This window comes from Leptinotarsa decemlineata, unplaced genomic scaffold (assembly GCF_025532065.1).
Source record: "Leptinotarsa decemlineata unplaced genomic scaffold, Ldec_3_MD MMD2_tig00003308_RagTag_RagTag, whole genome shotgun sequence".
In the NCBI taxonomy this organism is placed as follows: Eukaryota; Metazoa; Arthropoda; class Insecta; order Coleoptera; family Chrysomelidae; genus Leptinotarsa; species Leptinotarsa decemlineata.
The window spans coordinates 3,052,770-3,078,932 of record NW_027412586.1 but is presented as its reverse complement, the minus strand read 5'-3'; the positions used below and the strand labels follow the sequence as shown (position 1 = coordinate 3,078,932).

Sequence of the window (26,163 nt, the reverse complement as noted above, 5' to 3'; positions counted from 1 at the left end):
ACAGCAATCACGTTATAATATTTTTTATTTTGCACTTACTGGAAATTCTGGATAATAAATTAATATATTACGTACAAAATTGGAAAGAGACCTTCAGTAGCACTAAGCGGTGGAATAAAAAATGGGAGTAATATCAGCATTTTTGATAAAATACTGCACAGAAAATCGCTTTTATAAAAGGAACGTGATATTGAAGTCGGCGGCTTTTATTTTTGCGCCGGCCATTAATTAGAACCAGACTAACGGTAGAGCGATCATAGGTGGCGACGACAAGCAGCCGCCTGCAATATAGAGGTAAGGATTTATAGCTGGAACATTTAATTTCTACAGGATGATGCAGGAGGGCGTTTGAGTCGTCCAGATGGAATGGGTTTTTGTTTTAATCTACAGAACGTTCACATCGAGCTTTCATTATCAGTTTTGAGATGAAGGAATGACGATATCAAAATATTCTTCAATATACAACATTCTCTGTTGGGGGCGTAGTTAGGGTTTTTTGTTATTACACTATTTCTGGCCGTATTCGGATTCTGTCGAGGAATAACTTTTGAAAATGTAATGTAATAAGAATTTATTTGTAAAGTCTGTTTTGTAACGAAGATATCCTGAACATGAAATGTTTTCATTATTGAAAAATAATTCGACCTATTTTATTGTTGTTTTTATTTTATTTTCATCGTTGTTTTAATGAAAATGTTTATGAAATAAATCATTTCATTCGACCTCATGAATCAAAATTCTAAACCTCGATTTTTTCAATTGAAACACTCCATATTTCATTCATAATGTAATTTCCCTAAGAAAAACTGAAAATATGAGAATCAGTAAACACGAAATATATTATTGTCCTCATGAAACTTTCCCAGTATAAACTTGGAAAATGAAATTTCAGAGTTCAATGAATTATAGACTATTCAATAGATATTCAGGTGATCGCCCATTTCGGAAATAGGATACTCTATGATGAATACAAAAAAGTCATGAAAATTATTAAAAAACTTCATACAGAAATAATCTACAATAATCTAAGTTGAGCAAAAATTTTTTCAAACACGGAATGACGAAATACCCCAGTATCTCATACGGGTATATTATTCATAGAAATATTTTTTCGTAATGAACTACGAAAAAGCTATTGTGATAGCGAAACATGTGATATATTTTTTGAAAATCAAGTTTGTGAGGATTAAATCGTAAGGTATAGTTTATGAAATTACTATGAACCTTCATCAAGTAACGACCGAATCAATCAAAAAAATAACATGGAAGTATCACCCTCTCTCCGATCTTCTGATTACATCACAAATAGGCCCAGCTGCAAATGACTACCAATCCGCCTCTATATATCAAAGACTTCATTAAAACAAAACAGCGGCAGAATTTACCTCATGTAGGGTATAGCAAAGAGTGAGCAATTAATGAAGGGTCCCTTCGTTTCACAGATTAGCTATTTGAATTATTTATTTATTCATTTTAATCCAAATAATTACAATTATAGAAGCCAGTTGTGAATATCAATAAACTGTATGTACTCTTTTACTGAATATAGTTTTGCAATAAAATCGATAATAATAATATATACAGTGCATTCCATAACTTCTGGTATAATGATTTGCAGGAAAAAACACCTCAACAATAGTATTACGGGAGACACATTTTGACATTCACATTTGATCTACCTTTCTCTATCGCACCCCCAGAGCATGTCACCATTTTTTTAAATAGATCAACTGTTTTGCATTATCAGATGTTTCATGATGAACAGATTTCAACAAAGTAGAATACATCATGGTCTGAGGCTCATAGTTTGGAAGCTAAAAATCATTTGAGTTGGAAACGGGCCACCATGAATGAACTTCTGTAAAATCCGTTATAATAGGAGAGCCCAAGCGGGGATTTCGGGATTCACTAAAGCGCGGCAGATTAATATACAGGGGGATACCTTGTACCCGGTTAAGTACCTCCACCAAATATGAGCCCCATATATAAGGCCGCCTGTGAGGGATAACGTATCAGATTAGTTGAAAAAAATGATCATCAGAAATTCTCGAGCGCGTCAGATTAAGGTAGGGTGAGTTAATTACCTGCTAAAAAGTGTATATTCCAGTAATCTGACAATTTGAGACTGACATAAAGAAAGGGGAGGGCAGCAAAGTTGTAAAAAATAACGTCATTTCGACATTCTCGAGCGTAGCTAATTTTTTTTATTCTGATGGAAATAATTCAAGGATAACGAAAAATATATAATCTGACGATTTCCGCAAGCCGAAATAACAAAAATTCGTCGATAAAGTTTAAAGCGTGCAGCTGTGTGCTACCTATATTTCCCTCTCCGAGTTTCTATTTCTCTATTCTCTATTCCCTTTTTCTCTATCTATTACTCTCTCACTCCGTCCCGACTCTGAATTCTGTTGCCATGACGCCATCACAGCTGATCACAGAGACTCGTTCGTGATGAAGATGATGATTTATCAATCAATTAATTGATATATGTAGCCGTTACTACGTGGAAATCATAATGAAGAAAAGAGAAATCAAACTTTCTATGTTTTTTACCACTTTTATTTGTAACTAACGTATTGTATAAGTTTGAAAATGTCCTTATATATTGTATGAGTTTGGAAATGTCCTTATAGGATGAAACTGCAGTAACGTTGGTTACAAATAAAAGTGGTTAAAAACAGAAAGTTTCATTTCACTTTTCTTCATTAATTGATCAATTGATTATAGAAAATAAATTTTTTTAAGCATTTTTTAACATTGTTCTCTTATAAATACAAGTATTTTACTTAAAAAACATAAACTTATTTATTTGCATGCTATTTCCTCAGATTTTCAATTAATTAAGTTCAATGAATTAATTTTTTTTTTAAATATTGTTTTTGTCAGATTAAGCAAAAACCCCCAGATAATCATCAGATTATGAGACAGCACGTCTATAACATAAAGATGAACCATATATATCTTAATCTGACGCGCTTGAGTATTTCAAAATGGCGAATTTTTTTTGCACATTATAATAATGGCCGCGAGTTTGCGTCAGATCGAAATCGTCAGATTATTGAATGAGAGCTTTTTCTTTGTTGCACTTAACACCCCCTTAGAAAATCTGACGCTCTCGATTAAATTTTATTTCTTTTCACTTTTAACCCTTACGAACAACCACCCACATCATGCAAACGATCAGATTAACATACCAACATTATTAAAAATACGTTGGACATTGATGCTATCAATATCTGACGCGCTCGATTATATCCATGCAACAGTATTTTTTTACATATTTGAAAATCTATAGCCGCTTCCCCCACCGATTAAAAGGTATATATTATATAACATTTTTTCTTCTTATCATCTAAGCTTTGCAACCTAATATGTCTCAATGACGCTCGAGTAAATCTCCATTTTGCATCGTGGGCTTCCCTGCTATTACCTAGGTTTTATATAGGTGTTTTTGTGAACTATACTTCAAAAAAGTCTTATTTTGCCTAGTTAAGTTTGAATTCGATATTCTCTTCATTTTGTATTTGTCTCATTCTACAATAACGATTACCTACCAGGTGAAGTTACAATTGGTGTTTCTGTTTTTCTGAATTCTTGAGAAGCAATGGTTTATTCGCTTCAAGAACGAATTGAAATCGTGAGTTTGTACTACCAATATGGACTTAGTGCTAGAGCGGCTGCCCGTATGTTCAATGATAATCATCCAGGAAAAAATGTACGACATAAATACGTTTTGGAATTATTGAACAAATTTATGAAACTGGATTTGTTAACAATAGAAAGCATAACTGTTCAGGAGTTGTCAACGATGAAGCTATTTGTACTGCAGTTTTAGTGCACGATGGACTAATGGAAAATTCGCAATCTCTTATTAAGTTATCTCGGGAATCAGGAATCAGTCGTACAACTGTTTTCAGGATCTTTCATGAGTGAAAATGTCATCCATATAAGATTAGACTAGTTTATTAATTGAACGAATATGATTTAGATAGACGTATCGAAAGTCTCACTGAACGGATTAACTTGCATCAGAATTTCTTGTATAAAATTTGTTTTTCGGATGAATATATGTTCAGTACATTGAATGGAGAGGTGATTCGGCGAAATTGTCGATATTGGAGTGATACGAATCCTCATTTATACCGTCAAGTTCATACCCAACGACCTCAAAAACTGAATGTTTGGGCAGGAGTTTTAGGTGACCGCATCATAGGACTTTTTTTTATCGATAATAATTTGACTAGTGATAAATATTTGGATATGTTGGAGGATCGAATAATACCGTGCATCAATAGGGCACTTGAGGAGGATATAATTTTATTCGAAAACGTAATAATTTTTCAGCAGGATGGTGCACCTCCTTATTATGCAGCTCCAGTGCGACAATTTTTGAATGATCATTTTCCTGGTCAATGGATTGGCAGATGAGGTCCTACAGAATGGTCACCAAGGTCTCCGGATCTCACTCCGGTAGATTTCTTTCTACGGGGTCATTTGAGGTCTAAAGTGTATGAGATAGAATCAACAACATTAGAAGATTTGAGAGAGAATATCATGAGACATTGCAGAGAAATAACTCCCGAGATTCTCAACCATGTGAGGGCTGCAATGAAAGCTCGTTTGTACCATTATATGGAAGTTGGTGGAAAGGTTTTTGAACATTTACTATAGAATTTTTTTTTCTTCTCATAGTCCAGCCATCAGATTTTGATTCAAGAATTGATAAAAAATCTCTTTTTATGATTTATTGTTTCCATATTTGTCACTAGAACGAATATTTCAAAATGTGGCCTCCTGTATAATTGTTGACCTGTTTTTTTATTTTTCTTGCAAAGCATTGTTTCAAATATTATTCAGGGTGGCTCGTTTTCAACTGAAATAATTTGCAGCTCCCGAACAATAAGCTTCAGACCATATGTTTTATACTTTGTTGAAAAATCTGCTCATCATGGAGCACCTGATAATGCGAAACAATATAGAGTGATCCATTAAAAAAAAATTGGCGACATGCTCTGGGGGTGTGATAAGGGAAGCGATATCAAATGTGTCCCCTTGTATGCTATTGTTGACATGTTTTTTTATTTTTCCTAAAAATTATTGTACAAAAAGTTATTCAGGGTGGCTCGTTTTTAATAGAATGCACTGTATAAACTAGCTTATGGATAGAAAATCATATTCAAGAACAGTGAAAAATGCTAAATATAATAAATATGTATACCGTATCAAACAGATGTATTCAAGAAATAATCTAATACTTCTCTACGAAATACTCCCTGAGGTAGAGTCCAATCTAAATCTACAAGCACACAACATGTGTTGGCCATTCGCAGCATGGTCACGGGAGGGGATCTGTTCGTTGTACCCACCAATGGAATATTGAATGGATAAGTTCTCCGAGTTCTACGGGAAGGGACATTGAATCTCAGTAATGATAGGATTCCTGTAGCATTTATCCTGTTGTTCATTACATTATACAAAAAATGCATCATGGTGAGGGATCTCCTAGATTCAAAAGAGAGAACATTAAAGTCATGTCTAAGTTGATTGGATCTGATAACTTCATAGTCAGCACTAATACGGTACTTTTTGTAATATAAATACCTAAGCAATTTATTTTGTATTTTCCCGACTGCATTGATTGTGGACCGATGTTCACCTGACCATATTATACTTGCAGATTCCAATTTAGGTCTCACAAGTGAGTAGTATAATAATTTTATAGTGGTGTTATTCGTAAAGTCCCGAGTTTGTCTAATAATGAATCCTAACATTCTATTTAACGATTTAACAATTTTGAATATATTTGGTAAACGATAAGGTACTGTTGTGAGTTATCTCAAGATCTCTAACCCCAGAACATCTGTGGAGGACTTTCCCATCCATCATATAATGAAATATAACATTATCCTTCAAACGAGTTATTGTGATGATGCTACATTTGTTAATATTGAATTTCAATTTGTTTGTGATGCTTCATTCATAAATACTGTCGATAACCCTTTGCAAATCAACACAATCCCTAACTGTTTGTATCTGTTTATATATTTTCAGATCATCGGCAAAAAGTAAAACATTCAAAAAATTTAAAAATGAAAGTGGGATCATTTATGAATAGAACAAATAATTGTGGTCCAATGCTAGATCTTTGAGGAAAACCGGAGTTAGCATAAAATTTACCTGATGTGTTACTTTTGTGTTTAACTCAGAAGTATCTATTTCGTAAATAAATTTTCAATAATTTCAACAAATTTTCAGAAAATCAAATTTATATAATAGAACATCGTGGTCTATATTTTATCAAAAGTTTTCTGAAATCCGTGAATATAGAATCGAGTTGATTCTTTGATTCCACTGTATTATATGCATAATTAGTAAAAATGAATAGATTGCTACTGATTGATTCATTGGTAACAAATCCATGCTGTTCTTCCGTGATATATATTTTTGCGTAGTAAAATATTCGTGTATAAATAATTTGCTCAAATAACTTGACTGGAGAAGACAATGGAAATTAGTCGATAATTTTCAAAGTCGCCTTTTTTACTGCTCATATAGATAGGTATTGTTATAGCAGTTTTCCACAAATCTGAAAAAAATATTTGACTTGATGATAAGGTTGAATATGTGCAGAAACAAAAACAAAGTTGACGATTCTTTACTATTATTACAATAATATCAAATATTATTAATTATATTATATATATATATATATATATATATATATATATATATATATATATATATATATATATATATATATTAATATAATTAATATTCACATCGGTTTTTAATTGATTCTCTACTTTTATAATGTACTAGTACTATGTTGCTGTATCGCTGCTGTTCCAATATTTTGACAGAATTAGAATCAACGAACTTGGGAAAAATTGTTCTAAAGCGCCATCTAGTGGCGAGTTCCAGAAAAATTGACAGCCTAAAAACCTTCTCTGTGAAAAATTACTTATATGTCTTATTTATGTTTTATCACGATCGGTTGAGCGATGTAGAAGTTTATCACTTACCAACCAACCAACCAACCAACCAACAAACATCCATTTTTATATATTAAATTAGATTCTTAAGGTTCCAGTTTAATCAAGTTTTTTTATCAATTTTTTATACCTTTATCCGTGATAGTCCGATACTGATATTTTTTTCTAAATGTATTTTTCATTTCCATGATCCTTTGAACTTTCCATCAAACCAAATGGGATTTTTTCTATTTCGAAGATTCTTACATTTGAGCACGCATTCGTAAAATAACTGAAAAGTATTGAAATTCATGAAATCATTCAAAATTGAAATTTTTCGCCAGGAGTTAGACAGCGATTCTACCAATTATTTCAGGTATATTGAAATCTCCAAAAATATATGTCTTTTCAAAATTATTTATATTACCTTTCAACAAGTCCAAGACCGATTCATCAACATTAATATTACTATTCGGAGGTACATAATAACGCACACAGTGTGTACTTACGACCATAAACTTTCACCTGCACAACTAGTTCCTCAAAAAGTGTCGCGTTTCTAACTACTTGCAATATTTTGTACATCTTTCTGATAGCCAGTAAAACACCTCGTCCCGTAGACTTGTTTGTATTTTCAAGATTTCTGTCAGCTCGTACCAGATAAAACATATTTATGTATCTACAATTTCACCGTCTTCGACTCCCTCGCGTAACCATGTTTCAGATACGGCAGCTATAACATCATAAGTACATTTACTGTACCAACTGTTGTGAAATTGGCCGCGGTGGTAGTGCGCCCGACTCACGATCGAAAGGCCGTGGGTTCGATTCCCGCCTCGACCAGATATTTTTCTCGAGAGAATTTATCTGGTTGAAGCTGGGATGATTCTGCAAGCGTGTTAGGAATCACACGTTAAAAGGTGAGACCTCGTTAGTCCTTAGCTCGCACAAGTTTCTCAACTTCTGAGAGTTGTCGTTCGTAAACAGATTTTAAAACAGATTTACTATTTAAACCTCTCGGTTTTGGTAGTATACACTGAAATTACCAGACATCTTTATGTGGAACTTCCAAGAGTAGCGATGAATTCCTACAAACCTAAAATGAAACTAAAATTTATTTCAATTACAAATGACACATCTTAGTAGAAAATAACAAATACACGTAATTTTAAACTCAATATTCAACATAATCATCAACCATCTTTTTGAAGAAGTGTTACCGTTATATTCTACCTCAAATTAGGGCCACATCATTTCGAATTGAACATTGATACACCTTCACAAAAAATACAAATAATTCGATTGAGAGCAAAAAGATTTCAGTTCCAAGAAATAAATTCATGATTTTCAAAATACATAAAGCCATAAATCAAAAGAATATGACCGCCTTTCATAATTTTTTTGGCTACGGATCAGGCGGGATGGTAGCCCTTTGAGTTGAATATTACTGGAGTTTTATCTCAACACCAAACCGTTATTTTAACACCTCGTCACGTGTTTCGATCACCAAGTGATCATCTTCAAGAGAAAGATTGAACTAAATATACATACAATTTTATTCTTATTTATACCATATATACCTCTGCTAAGTACCTGCGTCTTAAGTGTTTTAAATTAATTTCATAATGTTGCCTTATCTACTAGTCTTACATTAGTTTTACAATTTTTCAACAAGCTATTTAGTATACTATTGACTATTGGGTATTATTTCTACACTCTCGTAGGCATCTAGATGCCTGTTGTGGTTAACTTGTCGAACTAAAGTCTATGGAATAGTTTTGTTGCAAAATATGATGGGCGACGGCTGACTTTTCTGGTCTTCCATATTTTAGGTGTGCTAAGTGTTCCTTATATCTTATTTTAATAGATCTTTTCGTCTGTCCATAATATTGTGCATCGCAGTCCTTACATTACTCAGTAACGGCTGATTCGATTTCCAGAAATAAACAGAGTTGAATAGAGAATTGAATTATCTATCAGACGAGGTATCACAAAACTCATCTTTTAATTTGAATAAAAGCTGATTGGGCCCTTTCGGCGACAAGTAACGCAAAACTATGTCTTTCAGTTCGGAAAGTACTAAAAGCGATGCCTTACTACGTAAATTTTGACCAACCTTGATATCTTTTTTTATCGACCTTTTGTGGGTAATTGTTACCTTCCACAATCTGAAAAAATATAAAAATTATAATGGAGAACTTTATACAAGTGTAGAAGGGCAAACTTTTTAGTTTACCCCGATAAGTTACTGCGTAAAAATCAAAGTATTTTTGACAAAGAAAAATCTTCTATTTATCAGTAACTTGTCGTATTTAACAATTTTGCCTATCAAAAAAATTATTGAGAAATAATACTTATCTTTTACGTTTCGAAGGCCAAAATCGACAGATGTCGAAGTAAAGAAGTAAGCTATCAAAAAAGGAATAACTGCGAATATATTCGAATTTTTTATCCATTTCTGAAGACGGAGGCAGATTTTGGCCTCCGAAACGTAAAAGATAAGTATTATTTCTTAATAATTTTTTGATAGGCAAAATTGTTAAATACGACAAGTTACTGATAAATAGAAGATTTTTCTTTGTCAAAAATACTTTGATTTTTACGCAGTAACTTATCGGGGTATACTAAAAAGTCCTTCTACACTTGTATAAAGTTCTCCATTATAATTTTTATGTTTTTTCAGATTGTGGAAGGTAACAATTACTCAAAAAAGGTCGATAAAAAACCTGATTTTTTCCTCCACAAAAAATGACTTTCGTTGAATACTTGATATCTTGTTCTGTTCAAAATTTAAGAGACAGAGAATTTCTTATGTCCGCACTGTATAAGGAACTTTTCCATAGTAATTATTCGAACGATCATTATCATAGCTTCATAGACTCATTCTACTATGATAATTTTTACTTTAATGTAAAATGAAAGATGAACTAGCTACGAATAATGAAACCAATATTTTGACTACTTCACGAACAGTATAGTTTCGTTTGGGATCGTGTATAGTTTCGTTTGGGATCGGCGCCATTATTACTCCCGTAGTGAATTTTCCCCGTAAACAATTCAAATGTGATATCCATTTCCCCTATTATAATTTCCTCGAATTCTCTGTTACGAAATAACGAATTCGAAACGAAATTCTGTTTCGTGACAACCAACACGAACGAAAATATTCACTTTCGTTTAAAGCCGTTATAATATTTATTCTATCAATGGAATAGGGAATGGTTTGTATGTGAAATAAGGTATATATACAAATAAAATACTTGACATCCCCTTATCCGAATATCCAACTCTGATTTCTTGACAGAAAAATACAATTAGACTGGCACGCTTCAACGATTACCCTGGTACAATAAACTCTTCGTGGCGTCTATGATAGCTATCATCCGAAAAACATCAGTCAGTTTGACACGCGAATATTTATGAATCAAACAGAATATTATCCTGTCACGAAAGCAGTAATACCTTCAACAGCGCGGTTGGAAGGGTGTTTTGATATTTGAAATTTGTGTTCTTGAATATAGACACACGAAAATTTCGGTCTGAACAGTGACGGTGAAAGAAAATTGCATAATTTCAGCATGTTTCTATTAATTAACTCGTGGTCGGTATAAATGTTGTTATCGATTTTGTAAACCAATGCCAAAAACTTGATGGGAATGCACTATCCATCCAAATCTAAGATGAACTAGCTACAGATATAATCAAACCAACGTTTTGACTGCTTAACGAATATACATAACGTATATAGTCCATATTGGAATAGGCGCCATTATAACTCCTGCAGTGAATTTTCTCGGTAAACAATTCAAATGTGATATCCATTTTCCCTATTATAATTTCCCCGAATTCCCTGTTACCAAAGCTAGCGGGTACAAAAATAGATCACTTTTTCAAGTCATTTTGCATTGCGGTGCTCTAGGTGCGTAATAGGAGTGAAAGTACAAAAATTCGCACCCAGCTCAACATTGGTAGGATTGTTCAAAACACTTTCTTTGACAACTATCGAAGAAGTTGGGAAATAAAAAATCAACAAAGGAATAACTGCATATATATTTGAAATTTGTTCATTTCTGAAGACGGAGGCAGATGCTGGCCTCTGAAATGTATTGTATTATTTATCAGTTATTTATTTGAGAGGCAAAATTATTGAATACGACAAGTTACTTATATATAGAATATCTTTCCTTGTGATAAATACTTTGATTTTACGCAGTAACTTATAGGGGTAAACTAAAAAGTTTGCTCTTCCTACACCTGTATAAAGTTCTCCATTATAATTTCCATACTTTTCAGAGTGTGGAAGGTGAAAATACCTAAAAAAGGTCGATAAAAAAATCCTTTTTACAGTTTCAAAAAATTGTGTCTAGCAGTTTTTCCGGCTCAGGTGGGAGTAAAGCCTGAACTGGTTCTAATGTATTGCCGACCAACTTCCAACCCCAGTCTTTTGGGTCTAGCTGATAACCCAGCCACACTTGAACTTGGTAATATACCCGTAAAATATGTTGATGAGCAGTCGCTGAGGTTGGAGGAAGACATATTAATTGCACTTGTTTTTTATTTCGAGTATTTTTAACGAAACATGCATATCGAAACTCATCTAAGCACGTTGTTTTTTTAGGAGCTCCATACATACAGAGAAGAAAGCGAATTCCGTTGGCGGTAACTTCTTGTGGAGTCGAATTACTCTTTTCAAAAACTCCTGCACATTGAACTAAATCTTGTTTTCCAAACATTTTAAAAACTTTTGTCTTACCACTCTTGAAAATGGTTTACCACAGCCAGATATTCCGTGTAAATATAGGACATGATATTGACACTTTGCAAAAGTAGATGAATATATTTCCGATTTGAATTGAAAGGGTATATTGTTAGGAGAGATTAATTTTTGGGAAAGGAAGTTTTTGGCCTTCTACTTCTCCATCTTGAAATTGATTGCCTCTTTTCTGTTTTTGGAAGATTCCCACATATTTTGTATCAAGATGGAGATGTAGAAGGCCAAAAACTTTCTTTCCTAAATATTTCCGATTAATGTTGAGCTTTTCCAGGTTAAAAATAGTTTTTTCGATTGGAGTTCGAGCTGTGATTAATATGAGCAAGTCAACATCTTCAACTACAACAAGAGTTTGTGTTTGTTGAATTGAATTGCTCTATCGCTATTTCAATTATCATTACATCAGCATCATTATTAGTTTTACCAATATATTTTCAGCAGTAAACTTTTCTTTCAATATTGAAATGAATCAAGATTTGTTGTATTTGCAAGAAATCTCTGTTGACTGGTATATAGGAACTGTCATAGATTCATCAAATGAAATATCAGAAGATGAAGATTTTGCTGAAGTTCTACGATGTTGTTCTGCGGCTTTAATATTTCTGGTAAAATCATTATAGCCATCACATACGATAGTAACTCTGGGACTAAAATGTCAACGCACATACTGAACGTATTCATCTAAGATAACGTTAAATGTTTCTTCGTTATCCCACACAACGAAGTGTGATAAATATCCTCCATCAATGATGTGTGTCGCATTTATGTTGTTAATATCTTTTATTATTCGATATTTTCAAATAGAACAGAATCACAACATATCCGAGGAATAATAAATTAGCAGTTATATTAATCAAAACGTTGCTTTCAAATTTCACTGGGAACAAGAGTTATGTAACACTAAACACATTCGTTTTCATTCTTACACTGTTGATAATAAATGATGAATTAAAAAATAAATCAATACAGCTATCGCTATCTAATAATGAGAGGCCTCTGTTAATTGATCGACATAATCTTTCATCTTATGTAGATAAAGTAAAGTGTACAATCAATTCATTTATTGATTTCTCATGCGTTAAAAATTTACTTTAATTTATCGTACGAAGAATCACTCACTTCTCATTTGCATCAGGTAAAATTTGTTCTACAAATTTATGATTTATGTTATCTTTGAAAAAATTAGTAAAAGTTTATTATCAGTGATGGAAGCTCTTGTATGTACACATACTGATTTTCAGTAAAATTTGCAAAATTTGAAGAATAATCGAGTTTCTGAAAAAAGTATGAGCCATCTTCCACAAAACAAGTACTTTTTTAAATCACCTCATCTCCTGAAGACGTTAACTTGGTTGATGAAACGCGCGTCTTGAAGAGAATTACAGTTCTGGTGATTGGGAGAAGTACTTGTTTGAAAAAAATGTGCTTTCTGTTAAAATATTCGTGCTAAATGAATAGTGTAGTTTCGGTCTTTAAATTCACCATGGACATGAGAATACATTTTTCATGTTTTTCTGTAGTGTTAATTATTTTGTAACTATCAGTACCCTTGGGCTATTACTACTGATAATATCCAAACTGCTTCCTCGACAAAAATGCTACTTATGAGTAGTCATCTGCATCAAGTGATGTGTCAGTGTATCAATAATCCATGAAAATTACTTGAATATTCAAACTGATTTCACAGAGTACTTGGAAATCGTTAAAAAATTCATAAGAGTATTAAGACTGTAGTCGAAACTTTTTTATACAACTCGATTTCTAAACTGGAAACCATGATAAAGCAATAATCCGCGATAGCTTTGACCAGGCAAAACTTTTAACTAATTCAGTTCTCATCTAAAATGTATAGCTTTAAGTATCAATCTTCAGAGGACTCCCGCGTTGAATCCCTCGACTGGGGTGTTTTTCTATTTTCCAATGATAAGTTTAGGCGTACTTCGATTCCCAAGAGGAAACAGCCCCTGATATTAACGGGAGATCCAATATCAGTTGAAATAGTTTTCGTGTACGCACTTTTGATTCTTCATTTTCTACCCCGTACGGTTTTTTAATCTTCTGGGACTAAGAACGGATTTTACCAAGTGAAATGCAGGCATTTGAATGCGAGTTGACAGAACACAGAGCAGGGTCAGACATTTATCGCAATGAATTTTATTTTATCTCTTGATTCAATCGGAAGAGCAGCTAACGTTAATGTGGCTTGTATAATCCACTAGATTCAAATTTGAATTTGAAAATCTGCACCCAAAAATGTTAAAATTGTTAGAAAATTCCTATATATACGAAAATGTTTAAACTTAGCCATTTAGTATACAGTTCTGAGATGAATTTAAAGAAATCATTCTGCTAGTGATTTAACAATTAGAACCAGTAAGGACAAATGAAATGATGAAAAAATAATATTTCCTTCGCTAAATAAACCAAACAGACCACGGCAACGTATAAATATAGATACGCATCGACAAGGTCAGTTTCATTTCCAAGTTCAGAGCACATGGAATGTGGGTCTTTCAGAAATGAATTTATTATACAGAACAGTTTATGTCTGTCTGGAAAGTTTAATTCTTTCATGATACTCACACATACCTAATATCCAAGACTATTCAAATCGATAAAATGAGGAGAGAAAAAAAGAAATGAGGATAGTAACAGTAGTGATGGTAGCACGAAACAACTATTTTGAAGGGAATCGTTTACCATCGATTGTTATTCATTTAATATTGATTTCTATTTATTTCAGAAGGCAGTTTCAACTTATGAATTGACATACGTTTCTACACAATTTCATCAGTTTTCTTAGGAACCGTTCACTAGTTATTGAAAATCATCATGGATTTAGAACAACATATAGCAGCATCATTCATTTTCTTAAGGAAGTTAACGCATTGAAAAAACACTTCAATGTGAGATTTCCAGTTGACAGTTTACAAAAACGAGACATGTGACGCCTGAAGATGCTATTGTATAGCGAAACACGTGTCGCAGTCTTGTAGGCTGCTAAGTGGAAATCTCACTTTGAAGTATTTTTTAATTGAATGCATTATAAGGGATTTTCATCAAGTATCTGTCAGTTCTATCATATGAGTTTTTAGTCTTCAATCCTAAAAATTGAAAAATGAAACTAGAAATGTGTGAAGTAAGACGAAACAGTACACTCCTGTTAGTAATAAAAAAGTTATTTCGAAAGGGGTGTACTTCAAGAATCAATTCTTGGTAGTAGGAGATTTGAGCCGGTTCTAAGCCTCCCCCCACCACTATGACGTATTAATTGCTTTTTTATTGGTTGTTGTTTGGTGAAGTTAATGTGATGTGACCTTGAAGGGTGTGGTGTATGGATCGTTCAGAAATTTTTTCCCGGTTCTAATCCTCCCCCCACCAATATGACGTGTTATTTGCTTTTTTTTGTTGTGCAGTGAAGTCAAGGCGTTGTGACCTTGAAGTGTCTGGTGCATGGATCGTTCAGATTTTTTTTTTTTCATATGAGATTTTGTGTGTGTATGTGTGTGTGTGTGTGTGTGTGTAAGAGAATGCACGGTACAGGGTTTCATCATGTGCTTGTTTGTCTATGTACAAACATACGTCTGCATACTTCGAAGATCCTCCAAGTAATGAATGCTCCATCGGTGTGAGGGCACCAAGTTAGTAGTGGAGTGACGTCACAGCAATAACCGTTCAACGGCTAGAGAGCGACATGTTCACTCCACGACGTGTGGCAGAGTAATGCGTATTCATCGGTCTGCTCTCACCTCCCTCGATGTAGTGAAGGATGTGACGTAACGCCCCAGACTCGCCATCAATGGTGACACGCAGGCGGGCGAGGACTGTGCTAACGTCTGTCTTCTCCGAGAGCGCAACGACAATTGCTTGTTCGGCTATCGCTCTCGAAGCAGTGAATGATGTGACGTAACGCATCACCCTACCCTCGCTATTGATGGTGACACGCAGGCGGGCGAGGACTGTGCAAACGTCTGCCCTCTCCGAGAGCGCAACGATCACTGCTTGCTCGTGCCGGCAACTGTTATCGCATCAAATTGGGAGATGGGCTTGGCTGTGACGTCAGGCATCTCTAGCGGATGCATCGATGTGTCCTTACCTACCCTCACTCTCTACGGTGATGCGCAGGCGACGTGGATTATGGTATTTAAGAAGCGGGCGAGTGTTGGTTATTTCAGTTTCCATCGAGTGAGTTAGTGAGAACATATCAAAGAAAATGTATTCTTGTGAATGTGGTAAATCTTTTACCCGTAGTGACAACCTTCGTCGTCATCAGCTCCAGAGTTGCCAAGGAGGGCCATCAGTGAAACGAGTGAGATTAGATGACGCTGCAGCACCTATGTACACATGTAATTGTTGTAATGTGATGATTCCATTGACTCAAGTGAATTCTCACAATAGAACTCTACAACATAAGAATAATACATGTGTTCAATTCAGTGATGGTGTTCAAATTATAAAGAGCGCCTTCAAACGTCGGATTGCGACATACAGGGTGCAGAGTTCCATTGTTTCCACCGATTACATGTTATTCTTTAATGAAATCAGGCAGAAAGTTATAGAATTATTGGAATCGGCCATCAGGTTTCACAAAATCATCAAAGTGAATATGGAAGTATTTGGGAGTTATATTCTACAAACACAAGACCTGAAGGAAACGAAATCATTCAATTCACAGAATAGAACAGTTGATCAATCTACTGATTTGAATTCCTTATTTGATGGATTTCGAAATGGGATTATCGCTCAAACTACAGAATTCCAGGAACGTGATTCAGGTAAACATTTCTACCAAGTTTTAATTGGATGGATTAGTAATATTGTTCTGTATTTAAGGTTGGACTTGTGAAAAAATCATGTTTCTGGAGTTGAACATTAATAAATACAGTCCGCTCAGTGGATGTTCATATGTGAAGCTGCCTGAATGTATTGAGCGTAGGAAGGCCGTGGTTAATGTCCGTAATGAAGATCAGCATTGTTTTGCATGGGCTATCACTTCAGCACTACATCCTGCAATCGATAGAACATCAGAAATTTCATCGTATCCACATTTCAGTACAGTCATAGATGTAACAGGTATGAATTTTCCGGTAAAGTTGAAAGATATTGTGAAATTTGAAGACAAGAATGATATTTCAGTTAATGTGTACGGTTTAGAAAGTAAATTCGAGAAGGGTAAAATAATGTATGAAATAATTGGACCATTACGTTACTCTCAGAGAAGACTTAGAAGACATGTCAATTTGTTACTTATCACAGATGATTTCGGTAATAATCATTATTGTTGGATCAAAGATCTTTCAAGATTAGTTTCAAGCCAATTATCGGCTCATGAACATAAGAAATATTTTTGTGATGGCTGTTTATTATATTTTTCTAATGAACAATTACTATTACGTCATAAGATAAATGATTGTAATCACTTGAGTACTACAACACCATCAACCAATTTCAAAGTCAATAAATATGGGAAAACGGTACCTGAAAATATACTAACTTTTGAAAACTTTGAGAAACAAATGAAGGTACCATTTGTAGTGTATGCAGATTTTGAATCAGTACTGAAGCCGATTCAAACCACTAAACCAAATCCTGAATACTCGTATTCGATCAAGACATTCAAACATGAGCCTTATTCATTTGCTTATTTGATTAAATGTTCATACAATGATGATTTATCAAAATTTGTTTCGTATAGGGGTGTGGATGCAGCCCAAAAATTCGTTAGCAAAATCGAAGATGATTTGAAAAATATTTATGAAAATCATCTCAGGTTTCCTATTCCTATGGATGTACAAACTCCTGAGGAAGAGGAACAGTTTGCTTCTGCCACAAATTGTGGCATTTGTTCCAAACAATTTAATGATGGCGAAGTCAAAGTGAGGGATCATTGTCACCTCACAGGAAAAAAAAGGTCCCCTGCTGCTCATTCATCTTGTAATTTGAATTTTAAATTGCCAAATTTCATTCCTATAATTTTTCACAATCTCAGTGGATATGATTGTCATTTATTCATAAAGGAATTGTATAAAAACAAAGATAAAGTGGATGTCATCCCACAAACTAATGAAAAATATATATCTTTCACAAAACATCTCTTTACACACTCCTATACGGATAAAGATGGTAGGGTGAAGAAGAATTATTTGAAAATGAGATTCATTGATAGTTTCAGATTCATGCCTAGTTCTTTGGAGAATTTAGGTGCAAATTTAACATCTGATCAGTGTATCGAGATGCGCAAACATTTCCCACAAATTGAAAATTTCAATTTGATGAGAAAGAAAGGTGTATTTCCCTATAGTTTTGTTGATGACATCGAAAAACTGAATCATCCAAGACTTCCAACCAAAAATCAATTTTATGATAAACTCAATTGTGAACATATATCAGATAATGATTATGGGAGAGCTCAACTTGTTTGGAATTTATTCGAATGTCAGGATTTGGGTGAATACTCTGATTTATATTTAAAGTCAGATGTGTTACTATTATGTGACATTTTTGAAAACTTTAGAAATATATCTGTTGATAAATATAAATTGGATCCGGCACAATACTTCACTGCACCCGGATTATCGTGGGATGCCATGTTGAAATATACTAATATTGAATTGGAATTACTAACTGATATTGATATGGTTCACTTCTTTCAAAAAGGTATTCGTGGTGGAATAAGTCAATGTAGTGAAAGGAAACATAAAGCAAACAATACATTTTTACCGGATTATAATCCAAATGAACCATCTTCATTCATTTCATATTTGGATGCAACAAATCTATATGGTCACAGCATGTCGCAACCATTACCAACAGGTGAATTTTCATGGTTAGCACCTCATGAAATTCTCAATCTTGATATAATGAATGTGGATATCGATAGTCCTTATGGATATGTATTGGAAGTGGATATACATTATCCCCAAGAACTTCATGATAAACATTCCGATTTACCATTCTTAGTTGAACGTTTGATACCTCCATATGCAAAATCGAAAGTTCCCAAATTAATTCCAAATTTAAACGACAAAAGAAAATATATTGTTCACTATAGAAACTTACAGCAAGCTGTCAATCATGGTTTGATAGTGATGAACACACATAGAGTATTGAGGTTTAAGCAATCATGTTGGATGAAGCCTTATATAGATTTGAATACTGAAATGCGTAATAGGTCTAATAACAAATCTGAAAAAGATTTCTACAAACTAATGAATAATGCAGTCTATGGAAAAACAATGGAAAACGTAGACAATAGAATTGATGTTAGACTCATTACACATTGGGAAAATATAAAAAGAACTATAGGTGCTAGTTGTCTCATATCTCGACCAAATTTTAAAAAATGCTCTATTTTCACAGAAAATTTTGTTGCCATTCAATTGGCTAGAGTAAAAGTTCATTATGATAAACCACTATATTTAGGATTTTCCATTCTAGAATTATCTAAAACAGTTATGTATGATTTTTTCTATGGATGTATCAAACAACAGTTTGGAGAAGATGCGTCCTTACTCTACACTGATACCGACTCCCTTATTCTCAAAATAAATACAGACAATTTCTATGAATTTATCAAAAATAATATAAATAAGTTCGATACATCTAATTATAAAATAGGAAACCAATTCAATATTCCAGTGACAAAGTCAGTTCTGGGTAATTTCAAAGATGAATTCCCAAATGATCCAATAATCAGCTTTTACGGTACAGGTGCTAAAGCGTATTACGTGAAATCTGTTGATGGTGAACTGAAGAAGGCCAAAGGTGTGAAACGATCTGTTATAAAGAATGAATTGACATGTGAAGACTATGAAAAAATCATTGAAGAGGGAGGTATGATATTCAGGAAGATGAACTCGTTCAGAAGCGTATTGCATGATATTTACACTGAATTGAAAAATAAAGTCGCTTTATCGTATCATGACGACAAGAGATTCATCATTCCGAATACCACTCGAACTCTTCCATGGGGTCATAGCGATATAGAATTTTATCGAAATGATCCTAATGATAACATTCGTTGGGTGTCTGAAATCGTTCATTCTTTTTCTCAAGAGAGCGCCTTAGACCAACTAATCAATTTGTTGACTGTAGAGATGAATAATTGAATTATAATTCGAAGTATTATTGCTTATTCCTTCAAACCGGAACATTCTTATTTGTGATTATTTGTGATTATTGTATTATGTATTGTATATGTATCACTTTTACCAAGTTACTTAGATGAATAAAAAATGATAAAAATATTATTTGTTTCATTTCTATTTTCCTAACCAATTACTGTATATAGCATAATGTAAATGAAAGAAATATCAGTTTGAAAAGAATCATCGTAGAGTGCACAATGTCTAAAACAATCGATAAGTTTGGTAGAAAAAGAAAATTGGGTGGTAATGTCATTCGAGGTCCTCCCGGGATTGGTTTTAAATTAACAAAAGATGGTCATTATGACATGCAAAGAAAAATATTGAAAAATATAAGCGAACCAATTGACAAGAGTGATTGTGTAACTGTATCATATCTTGAGGGGGAAATTAACGGAACAAAGGAGGTTATACTTCTAGCCCTACAAGCTGCAATACAATCCACAATAGGTAATATTGCTCGCGATGCCCGTCAAGCATTTGACGATAAAATTGCAGAGGCTCGGATAACTTTCACTCGTAAATTTGACAAACTTACAAATGATGTGGACATAAAAATGTCTGACATAACAGCGTCTACAAATAAAAAATTTGATGCTATGTCAAACATAACAGGGACTACAATGAAAAAGTATGATGTACTAGAAGAGAGAGTTGAAGTTTTGGAGAAAAGCCATAAAGTCAGGCCATCAGGTGGACTGGGATATCCAGGACTGGACATTGATCCAAATGTTAGAATAATAGAACCAAAACCAAAACCAACAGATGACGTATTAATTGAACCAACATGGTGAATTTACTCCCGCGTTAGGTTAGATTAGATTAATACATACTGTAGGTTAGGGTCATAGGTGTTAGGTTAGGTTAGGTTTCACGGCGCGCGAAGCGCGCGGGTGGGGGTGGGGGGCGGCGGGGCCGCGCGTAGCGCGGCCCCGCCGCCCCCCACCCCCCACCCCCCCCTCCTCCCCCCGGGGTGGTGGGTGGGGGGCCACCGCGCCGGCGCGCGAAGCGCGCCGGCGCGGTGGCCCCATTACGCTCGCGCCGGCGCGCGAAGCGCGCCGGCGCGAGCGTAGCGAATTGGGGCGTAAGCCGCGCGGAGCGCGGCCCGCTTTCTTCCCACCATTGCTCACCCCGCCCACTTCCTACCATTTCTCGCCCCACCATATTCCAACCATTGCGCATGCACGCCCCCACCTCATTCCCTCCACTCCCAATGATGTTGATACCCCGAGGAGCACGTTCTTCTACATTCAGTACGACAACTCCAGTCATCCAGAGCAGTCCAGCCATACTCAACCAGAAGCAGTGTACTATACGACGAGGAGCTAAGTTTGAGTAAGTTAACAATGTACTTTAATTTTTTACATCTACTAACTTTGTATTATTTTACATTTTCAGAATGGCATCCAACACTCAGGAATTAAATAACGCTGTGGCATCCATCATGCCTATGACAGAGCAGGAGAAGGCATCCACTTCGCGAGTTAGGTGCAGATCCACCAGCCCTGACTTATTCGAGGAGGAGGAGGAAGTCAGGCCTGTAAAGAAGGTTTGCCAACGACCTGCAGCGAAGGTTGGTCCTATTTCTAAGTACCGAGCTACTTGCAATAGGACTAATCCTTATGCAGGTAGTTGGTCGACCGCTCCAAACAGCTTAAGGCCCTCCACACCACCCGCAGCAGTAGTGGAACAACCTAGGGCGCCTTCTCCGGAGGAGCCACCAGTTGTATTGTCCCCATCGGAGGAGGCTCCCATCGTATTCACTCCGTCGGTGGTGCCGCTTTCGCCGATGCTGGCAACACCGGTGACGAATCCTGAAGTGTTAGTGCCACAAGTGCGACAGCCTATCGGAGAGGTTAGTGAAATGTTGGACAGTTTTCTACAGAGATGTAAGGAAGCAGAACATGCTTCTCGAGCTAGTGAGGCCGCGTTGGTTAAAAGGAAGCGCGAAATGGCTGAAATTGTTAACCGACGGAGGGAAGCAGAAAAAGTAATAGCCGAACTAGATCGGAAGTATGCCTCTGGAGAAAAAGTGTGAAGCAGATACCTCTTCGATAGAGACTTATAAAAAGTTAGTGACTTTTATAAAAACTTTCCCATAGATTAAGTGTAAGTGTAGTAAGATTAGTTTTAGGTTAGTTAGGAATATTTAATTAAGATAGTTTTAAGTTTATGTTTGTAATTTTAGGAAATAAAAATAAAATAAAAAAAAAAAGAAGTGAAATTAAGGGTGTACATTGTTTTGGTTTGGTACACATTGAACAATGCGATGGTTGGAGCATTTTTCTTCACTTCGTCTCATTATTATTTCCTTTTTTTATTTCAATTACAAGTTCTTCTATGCAAATACCTCACATCAATTTTTGTGTTCACTAATCTATTGTAAATAATCTCTTGGGAAGAAAATATGTTTCATAATGAAATCAATAAGTATATTTCATATAATTCATATAGTATTTTCAATTTTCTCTTTCATGGAATATAGCTCATGTCATTTTTGAAATTCATTCCCACTTAATCCCCTCTCCTCCCCACTCCTCCCCCACTCCCTTTCAAAAGTATAAAAGTAGGAATTATCTGTTGGAATATTCAGTTGATCAGCCACCTTCAACATGGAACCTGATTCAACTACTGAGCCGTACAGTGACCCAGCGCATCAACATCCTTACTGGGCTTCTATCCATGAAGGTTTCGTTACCTCCACGACGGCACCTCACTCGATGAATTATGATGACATAATTTATGATGATCGGATACAAGTGCTTCACGTTACTGGAACCGATCAAGCGGACCTGTCTGATGGGGATTATCCAGATCCCTATGATTGGCGGAATGATTACGAATGGGATACACAGTCCGGAAACACAGACGACGACGACAGCGATGACGATGATGACGGTGACGCTGACAATGAGTCCGATGATAGTCCTCCACCATCCCCTATCCTGATTGATGAAGTCCTGAATTCAGACGATGATATGTAATCGTTTCCTCATTTCTCCCATCCTTTCTATTCCTTTCCTTTCCTTCCACGGAGTACACACTTTTTGGTTGGTGTACACGAGGCACTGCGAGGTTGGGGCAGTGTCTTTTTCCCTCTCCCTTATTAGTTTTTTTTATAATAATCACTCAGAGTTTCTCATAATAATAATCACTTAGAATTTCAAGAAAATTGTCATTCTTATTGCTTTCGAATTTCAAACACTGAATTGTTCTACATTTACACTTCACCCCCTCCTTTTTTTTCCAATATAAATAAAGCATCAATCCCAGTTCTATATCATTCTTCCACAATGTCGAGTGCTGATTCCACCACCGAACCGATGAGTGTACCAGAGTGTTCTATGACGAGTACAGGCCCCATCCAGGTACATGGAATAGATTCAACGTTCGATCATTTCAGTACAAATTTTGCACAAATGCTGCAACGTATCTATGATCTACCTGATGATTTCCCGGCACGTATGGAAGAAGGTATGCAAGAGGAAGTAGAGGCAGAGTTAGAGATGGATGTCAATGAGTTAGACGATCTAGAGGATAACGAGCTAGATAATTATGCTAATGATGATGCCATTAGTATATCGTCTGATTCAGATGATTATGAGGATGACATCATCAGTATATCATCAGATACAGATGATGATACAATCATCATTGTTTCTGATGATGATGAGGAGCGTTAGTCCATACCATTGCATGGATTAATAAAAAAAACAGCCCTTTTCAGGGCTACAATTGAAGACTGAAACAATAAAAAAAAATAGCTCTTTTCAGAGCTATCATTATACTTTCAAACAGAAACAGGTTCATACCATTGTTAACATTATAGTCTCAAACAAAATGTATGTATGTAAAAGTATTCATCATTATATGCATACAATGATTGACAAAATGCCAACTTCAACTTTCATTTAAAGTAGTACTCATCATATGCATAGATATTCAATGACTATCAAATTCCAAATATCGACTTTTCAGTCAAAGTAGTAATTTATTTGTCATATAATGTATAGATATTCAAAGACTAACAAATTACTTAGACTTTTATTAGTCAAAGTATTCATTTGTCATATAATCTATGAATACTCATACAACTAACTACTGTTTGTGTGAATAATGTAGCCCTGAAAAGGGCTGTTGTTTTTTTTTTGACCAGTAGGTCCACGGTTATTGTGCCACAGGTTGGACATTATTACATATAATACATATAGATACTCGGGTGAAGTTTGTTAGTGGCCTCTCGCAAGCTTCACACCAATTCTGCCCCATTTCCATAATTGAGACAGTGTTGTGGGTGTTGACATGGGCATACCACCCTCCATTATTGTTTCTATGCGAATAAAACCGAAAGCAGCACCAACATAGTTTTTTGTTCTCTCCATCTATTGTGCTGATCAATACGTATGCATCCATTGCACAATACAAATCCAAGGGATCTTCCAGTGTCTCACTGACATTGAGCGTTCGCATACCGATCCTCAAAGCACCATCGCCTTCAGTTGTGTCAGCTTCTATCCCTTCATCATCTCCTTCTTCATCCATGACCCTCTCAAACTCCATCACGTCATCATCTTCGTCGCTTTGGTTGGCCTCGTTTTCAACTTCGTCTATCTCATCTTCATCGACTCCAACATCTTCTGCTTCAACTATCACTTCCTCTAGCGGAACATTGACATCCTCATCATCTGATTCGTCTATCCAATTGTTTTCATCAACAGCAGATATTCTATTTAATGCAGCATTTATTTTTGCAGAATTCATCTTTTGTTGTTTGATCACAGTTGTAGAGAGTGAATGAATGAACTCTAGGTTTGCAAGTCGACTTATATAGGAGGTGATGCGACTCCCACTTGACTCGTTTAGAGTGGAATAGTAGGAGAAGTTATCCCACTATACTTTCACATGATGTTGATTTGTATAAATAGGAATCGTAGGTGTAGGAGAGAGCATTCAGAGTTTCTGTAAGTCATCTCTTAATATTTCTAATCGAATTAGTAAAATGCCGTTTCCAAAAGAGTGGAATGAAAAACCAAAAGTGTGTGTCTACCCAATGATGATTGCAGGGGCTATTGTGTGCTACTTTTGTCAAATAAGTAGACCTAAGGATTCAATCAATCCATGTACTGGTATGTGTAGTGATTGCGTGTTGCGGATTCAACTATCGCCTCCTTCTCATCCACCGAAGCGAACAAAATCGGATTATCGTCAACAACAGTTACAGTGTCTGAAGTGTTCCGAACCTATAATATTTAACAATATAGGTATCTGTAGAAATATTTGCGGTACCTGTGCTGCCGTTCCAACTCCACTGCAACGTTGTTTGCGTTGTGATACATATTCCATGAATTGTTGGAATCATGTATGCAATGCATGTAGAAGTACTTGGGATCTGTGTGAGAAGGTTGGTCAACTCTACCCCAATAGGAGAATCCATTTTTTTCAATGTTGGTGTTTGACGCACGAGCAACAACTATTGAGGAATAGAGTCAAAGAACGTTCCACATCCACAGAGACATATTAACATTTTTCATTTTATATTTTTTATTATCGTTATTGTCCTCTATTATTAATAAATATATATATATATATATTTTGAATTTATTTGTATTATTTTCCAACATTTAAAAATACATGCATGCAACACAAAGTTTTCCTCTTAAATGACAAAGATTGTTACATGCGTGAATAGTTTAGTGAGAGAGCGCATGTGCCAGTTGATGAAAGAGCGCATGCGCTAGTTTATTTTCTTCTATAAATGGTGAGGTCTCAGTAACATCATCACCTTTCCTATCCACATTCTATTGCTATCACATATCATTCCTCAGACCTTAATAATCATGAGCTCTATGCCGCTATTGATTGCTGAAGATGGTTCACCACTTGTTGATATCGATCAGACTGATTTTGAAAATATTCCAGTATTACATTTATCCAGTCAAGATTCGATAAATGATTTTGATATTAACGACTTCGTTAACTTTGCTGATGTGCCAGAACCAAATGAGCAAATTATTATTGAAAATCCGATCGTTTCGCAATTATCATCACTCAAACACTCTTCATCTACCCTTCCTCTTGGTGTTGATAAGAAATCTAGAACAATCAAGAGGAAGGTTACTAAGGCATCTTCATCGATTGTCACTGACTTTAAAGAAAAGAAAGAATCCAAAAGTGTTGTGCGACAGAAAAAACCCGCAACGAAAAGTGACAGATCGAAGAGGAAGCCAAAAGGTACTCCTAAAGAAATGAAGAGTGATTTGAAAGCTGAACCGCT

The 26,163-nt window shown here is 35.2% G+C and overlaps 2 protein-coding genes across 2 annotated transcripts in view; one reads left to right on the top strand and one right to left on the bottom strand.

Annotated features, from left to right (window-relative positions):
- Positions 1-26,163, bottom strand: part of Sema2a (Semaphorin 2a) — a 584,325-nt gene that overhangs the window by 178,445 nt on the left and 379,717 nt on the right. The window lies entirely within an intron of this gene.
- Positions 20,879-22,181, top strand: LOC141483336 (uncharacterized). The gene is made up of 2 exons (XM_074177847.1): positions 20,879-21,224; positions 21,288-22,181. The coding sequence occupies exons 1-2, from the start codon at positions 21,070-21,072 to the stop codon at positions 21,925-21,927; spliced, it is 795 nt and encodes a 264-aa protein (XP_074033948.1). The 5' UTR covers positions 20,879-21,069; the 3' UTR covers positions 21,928-22,181.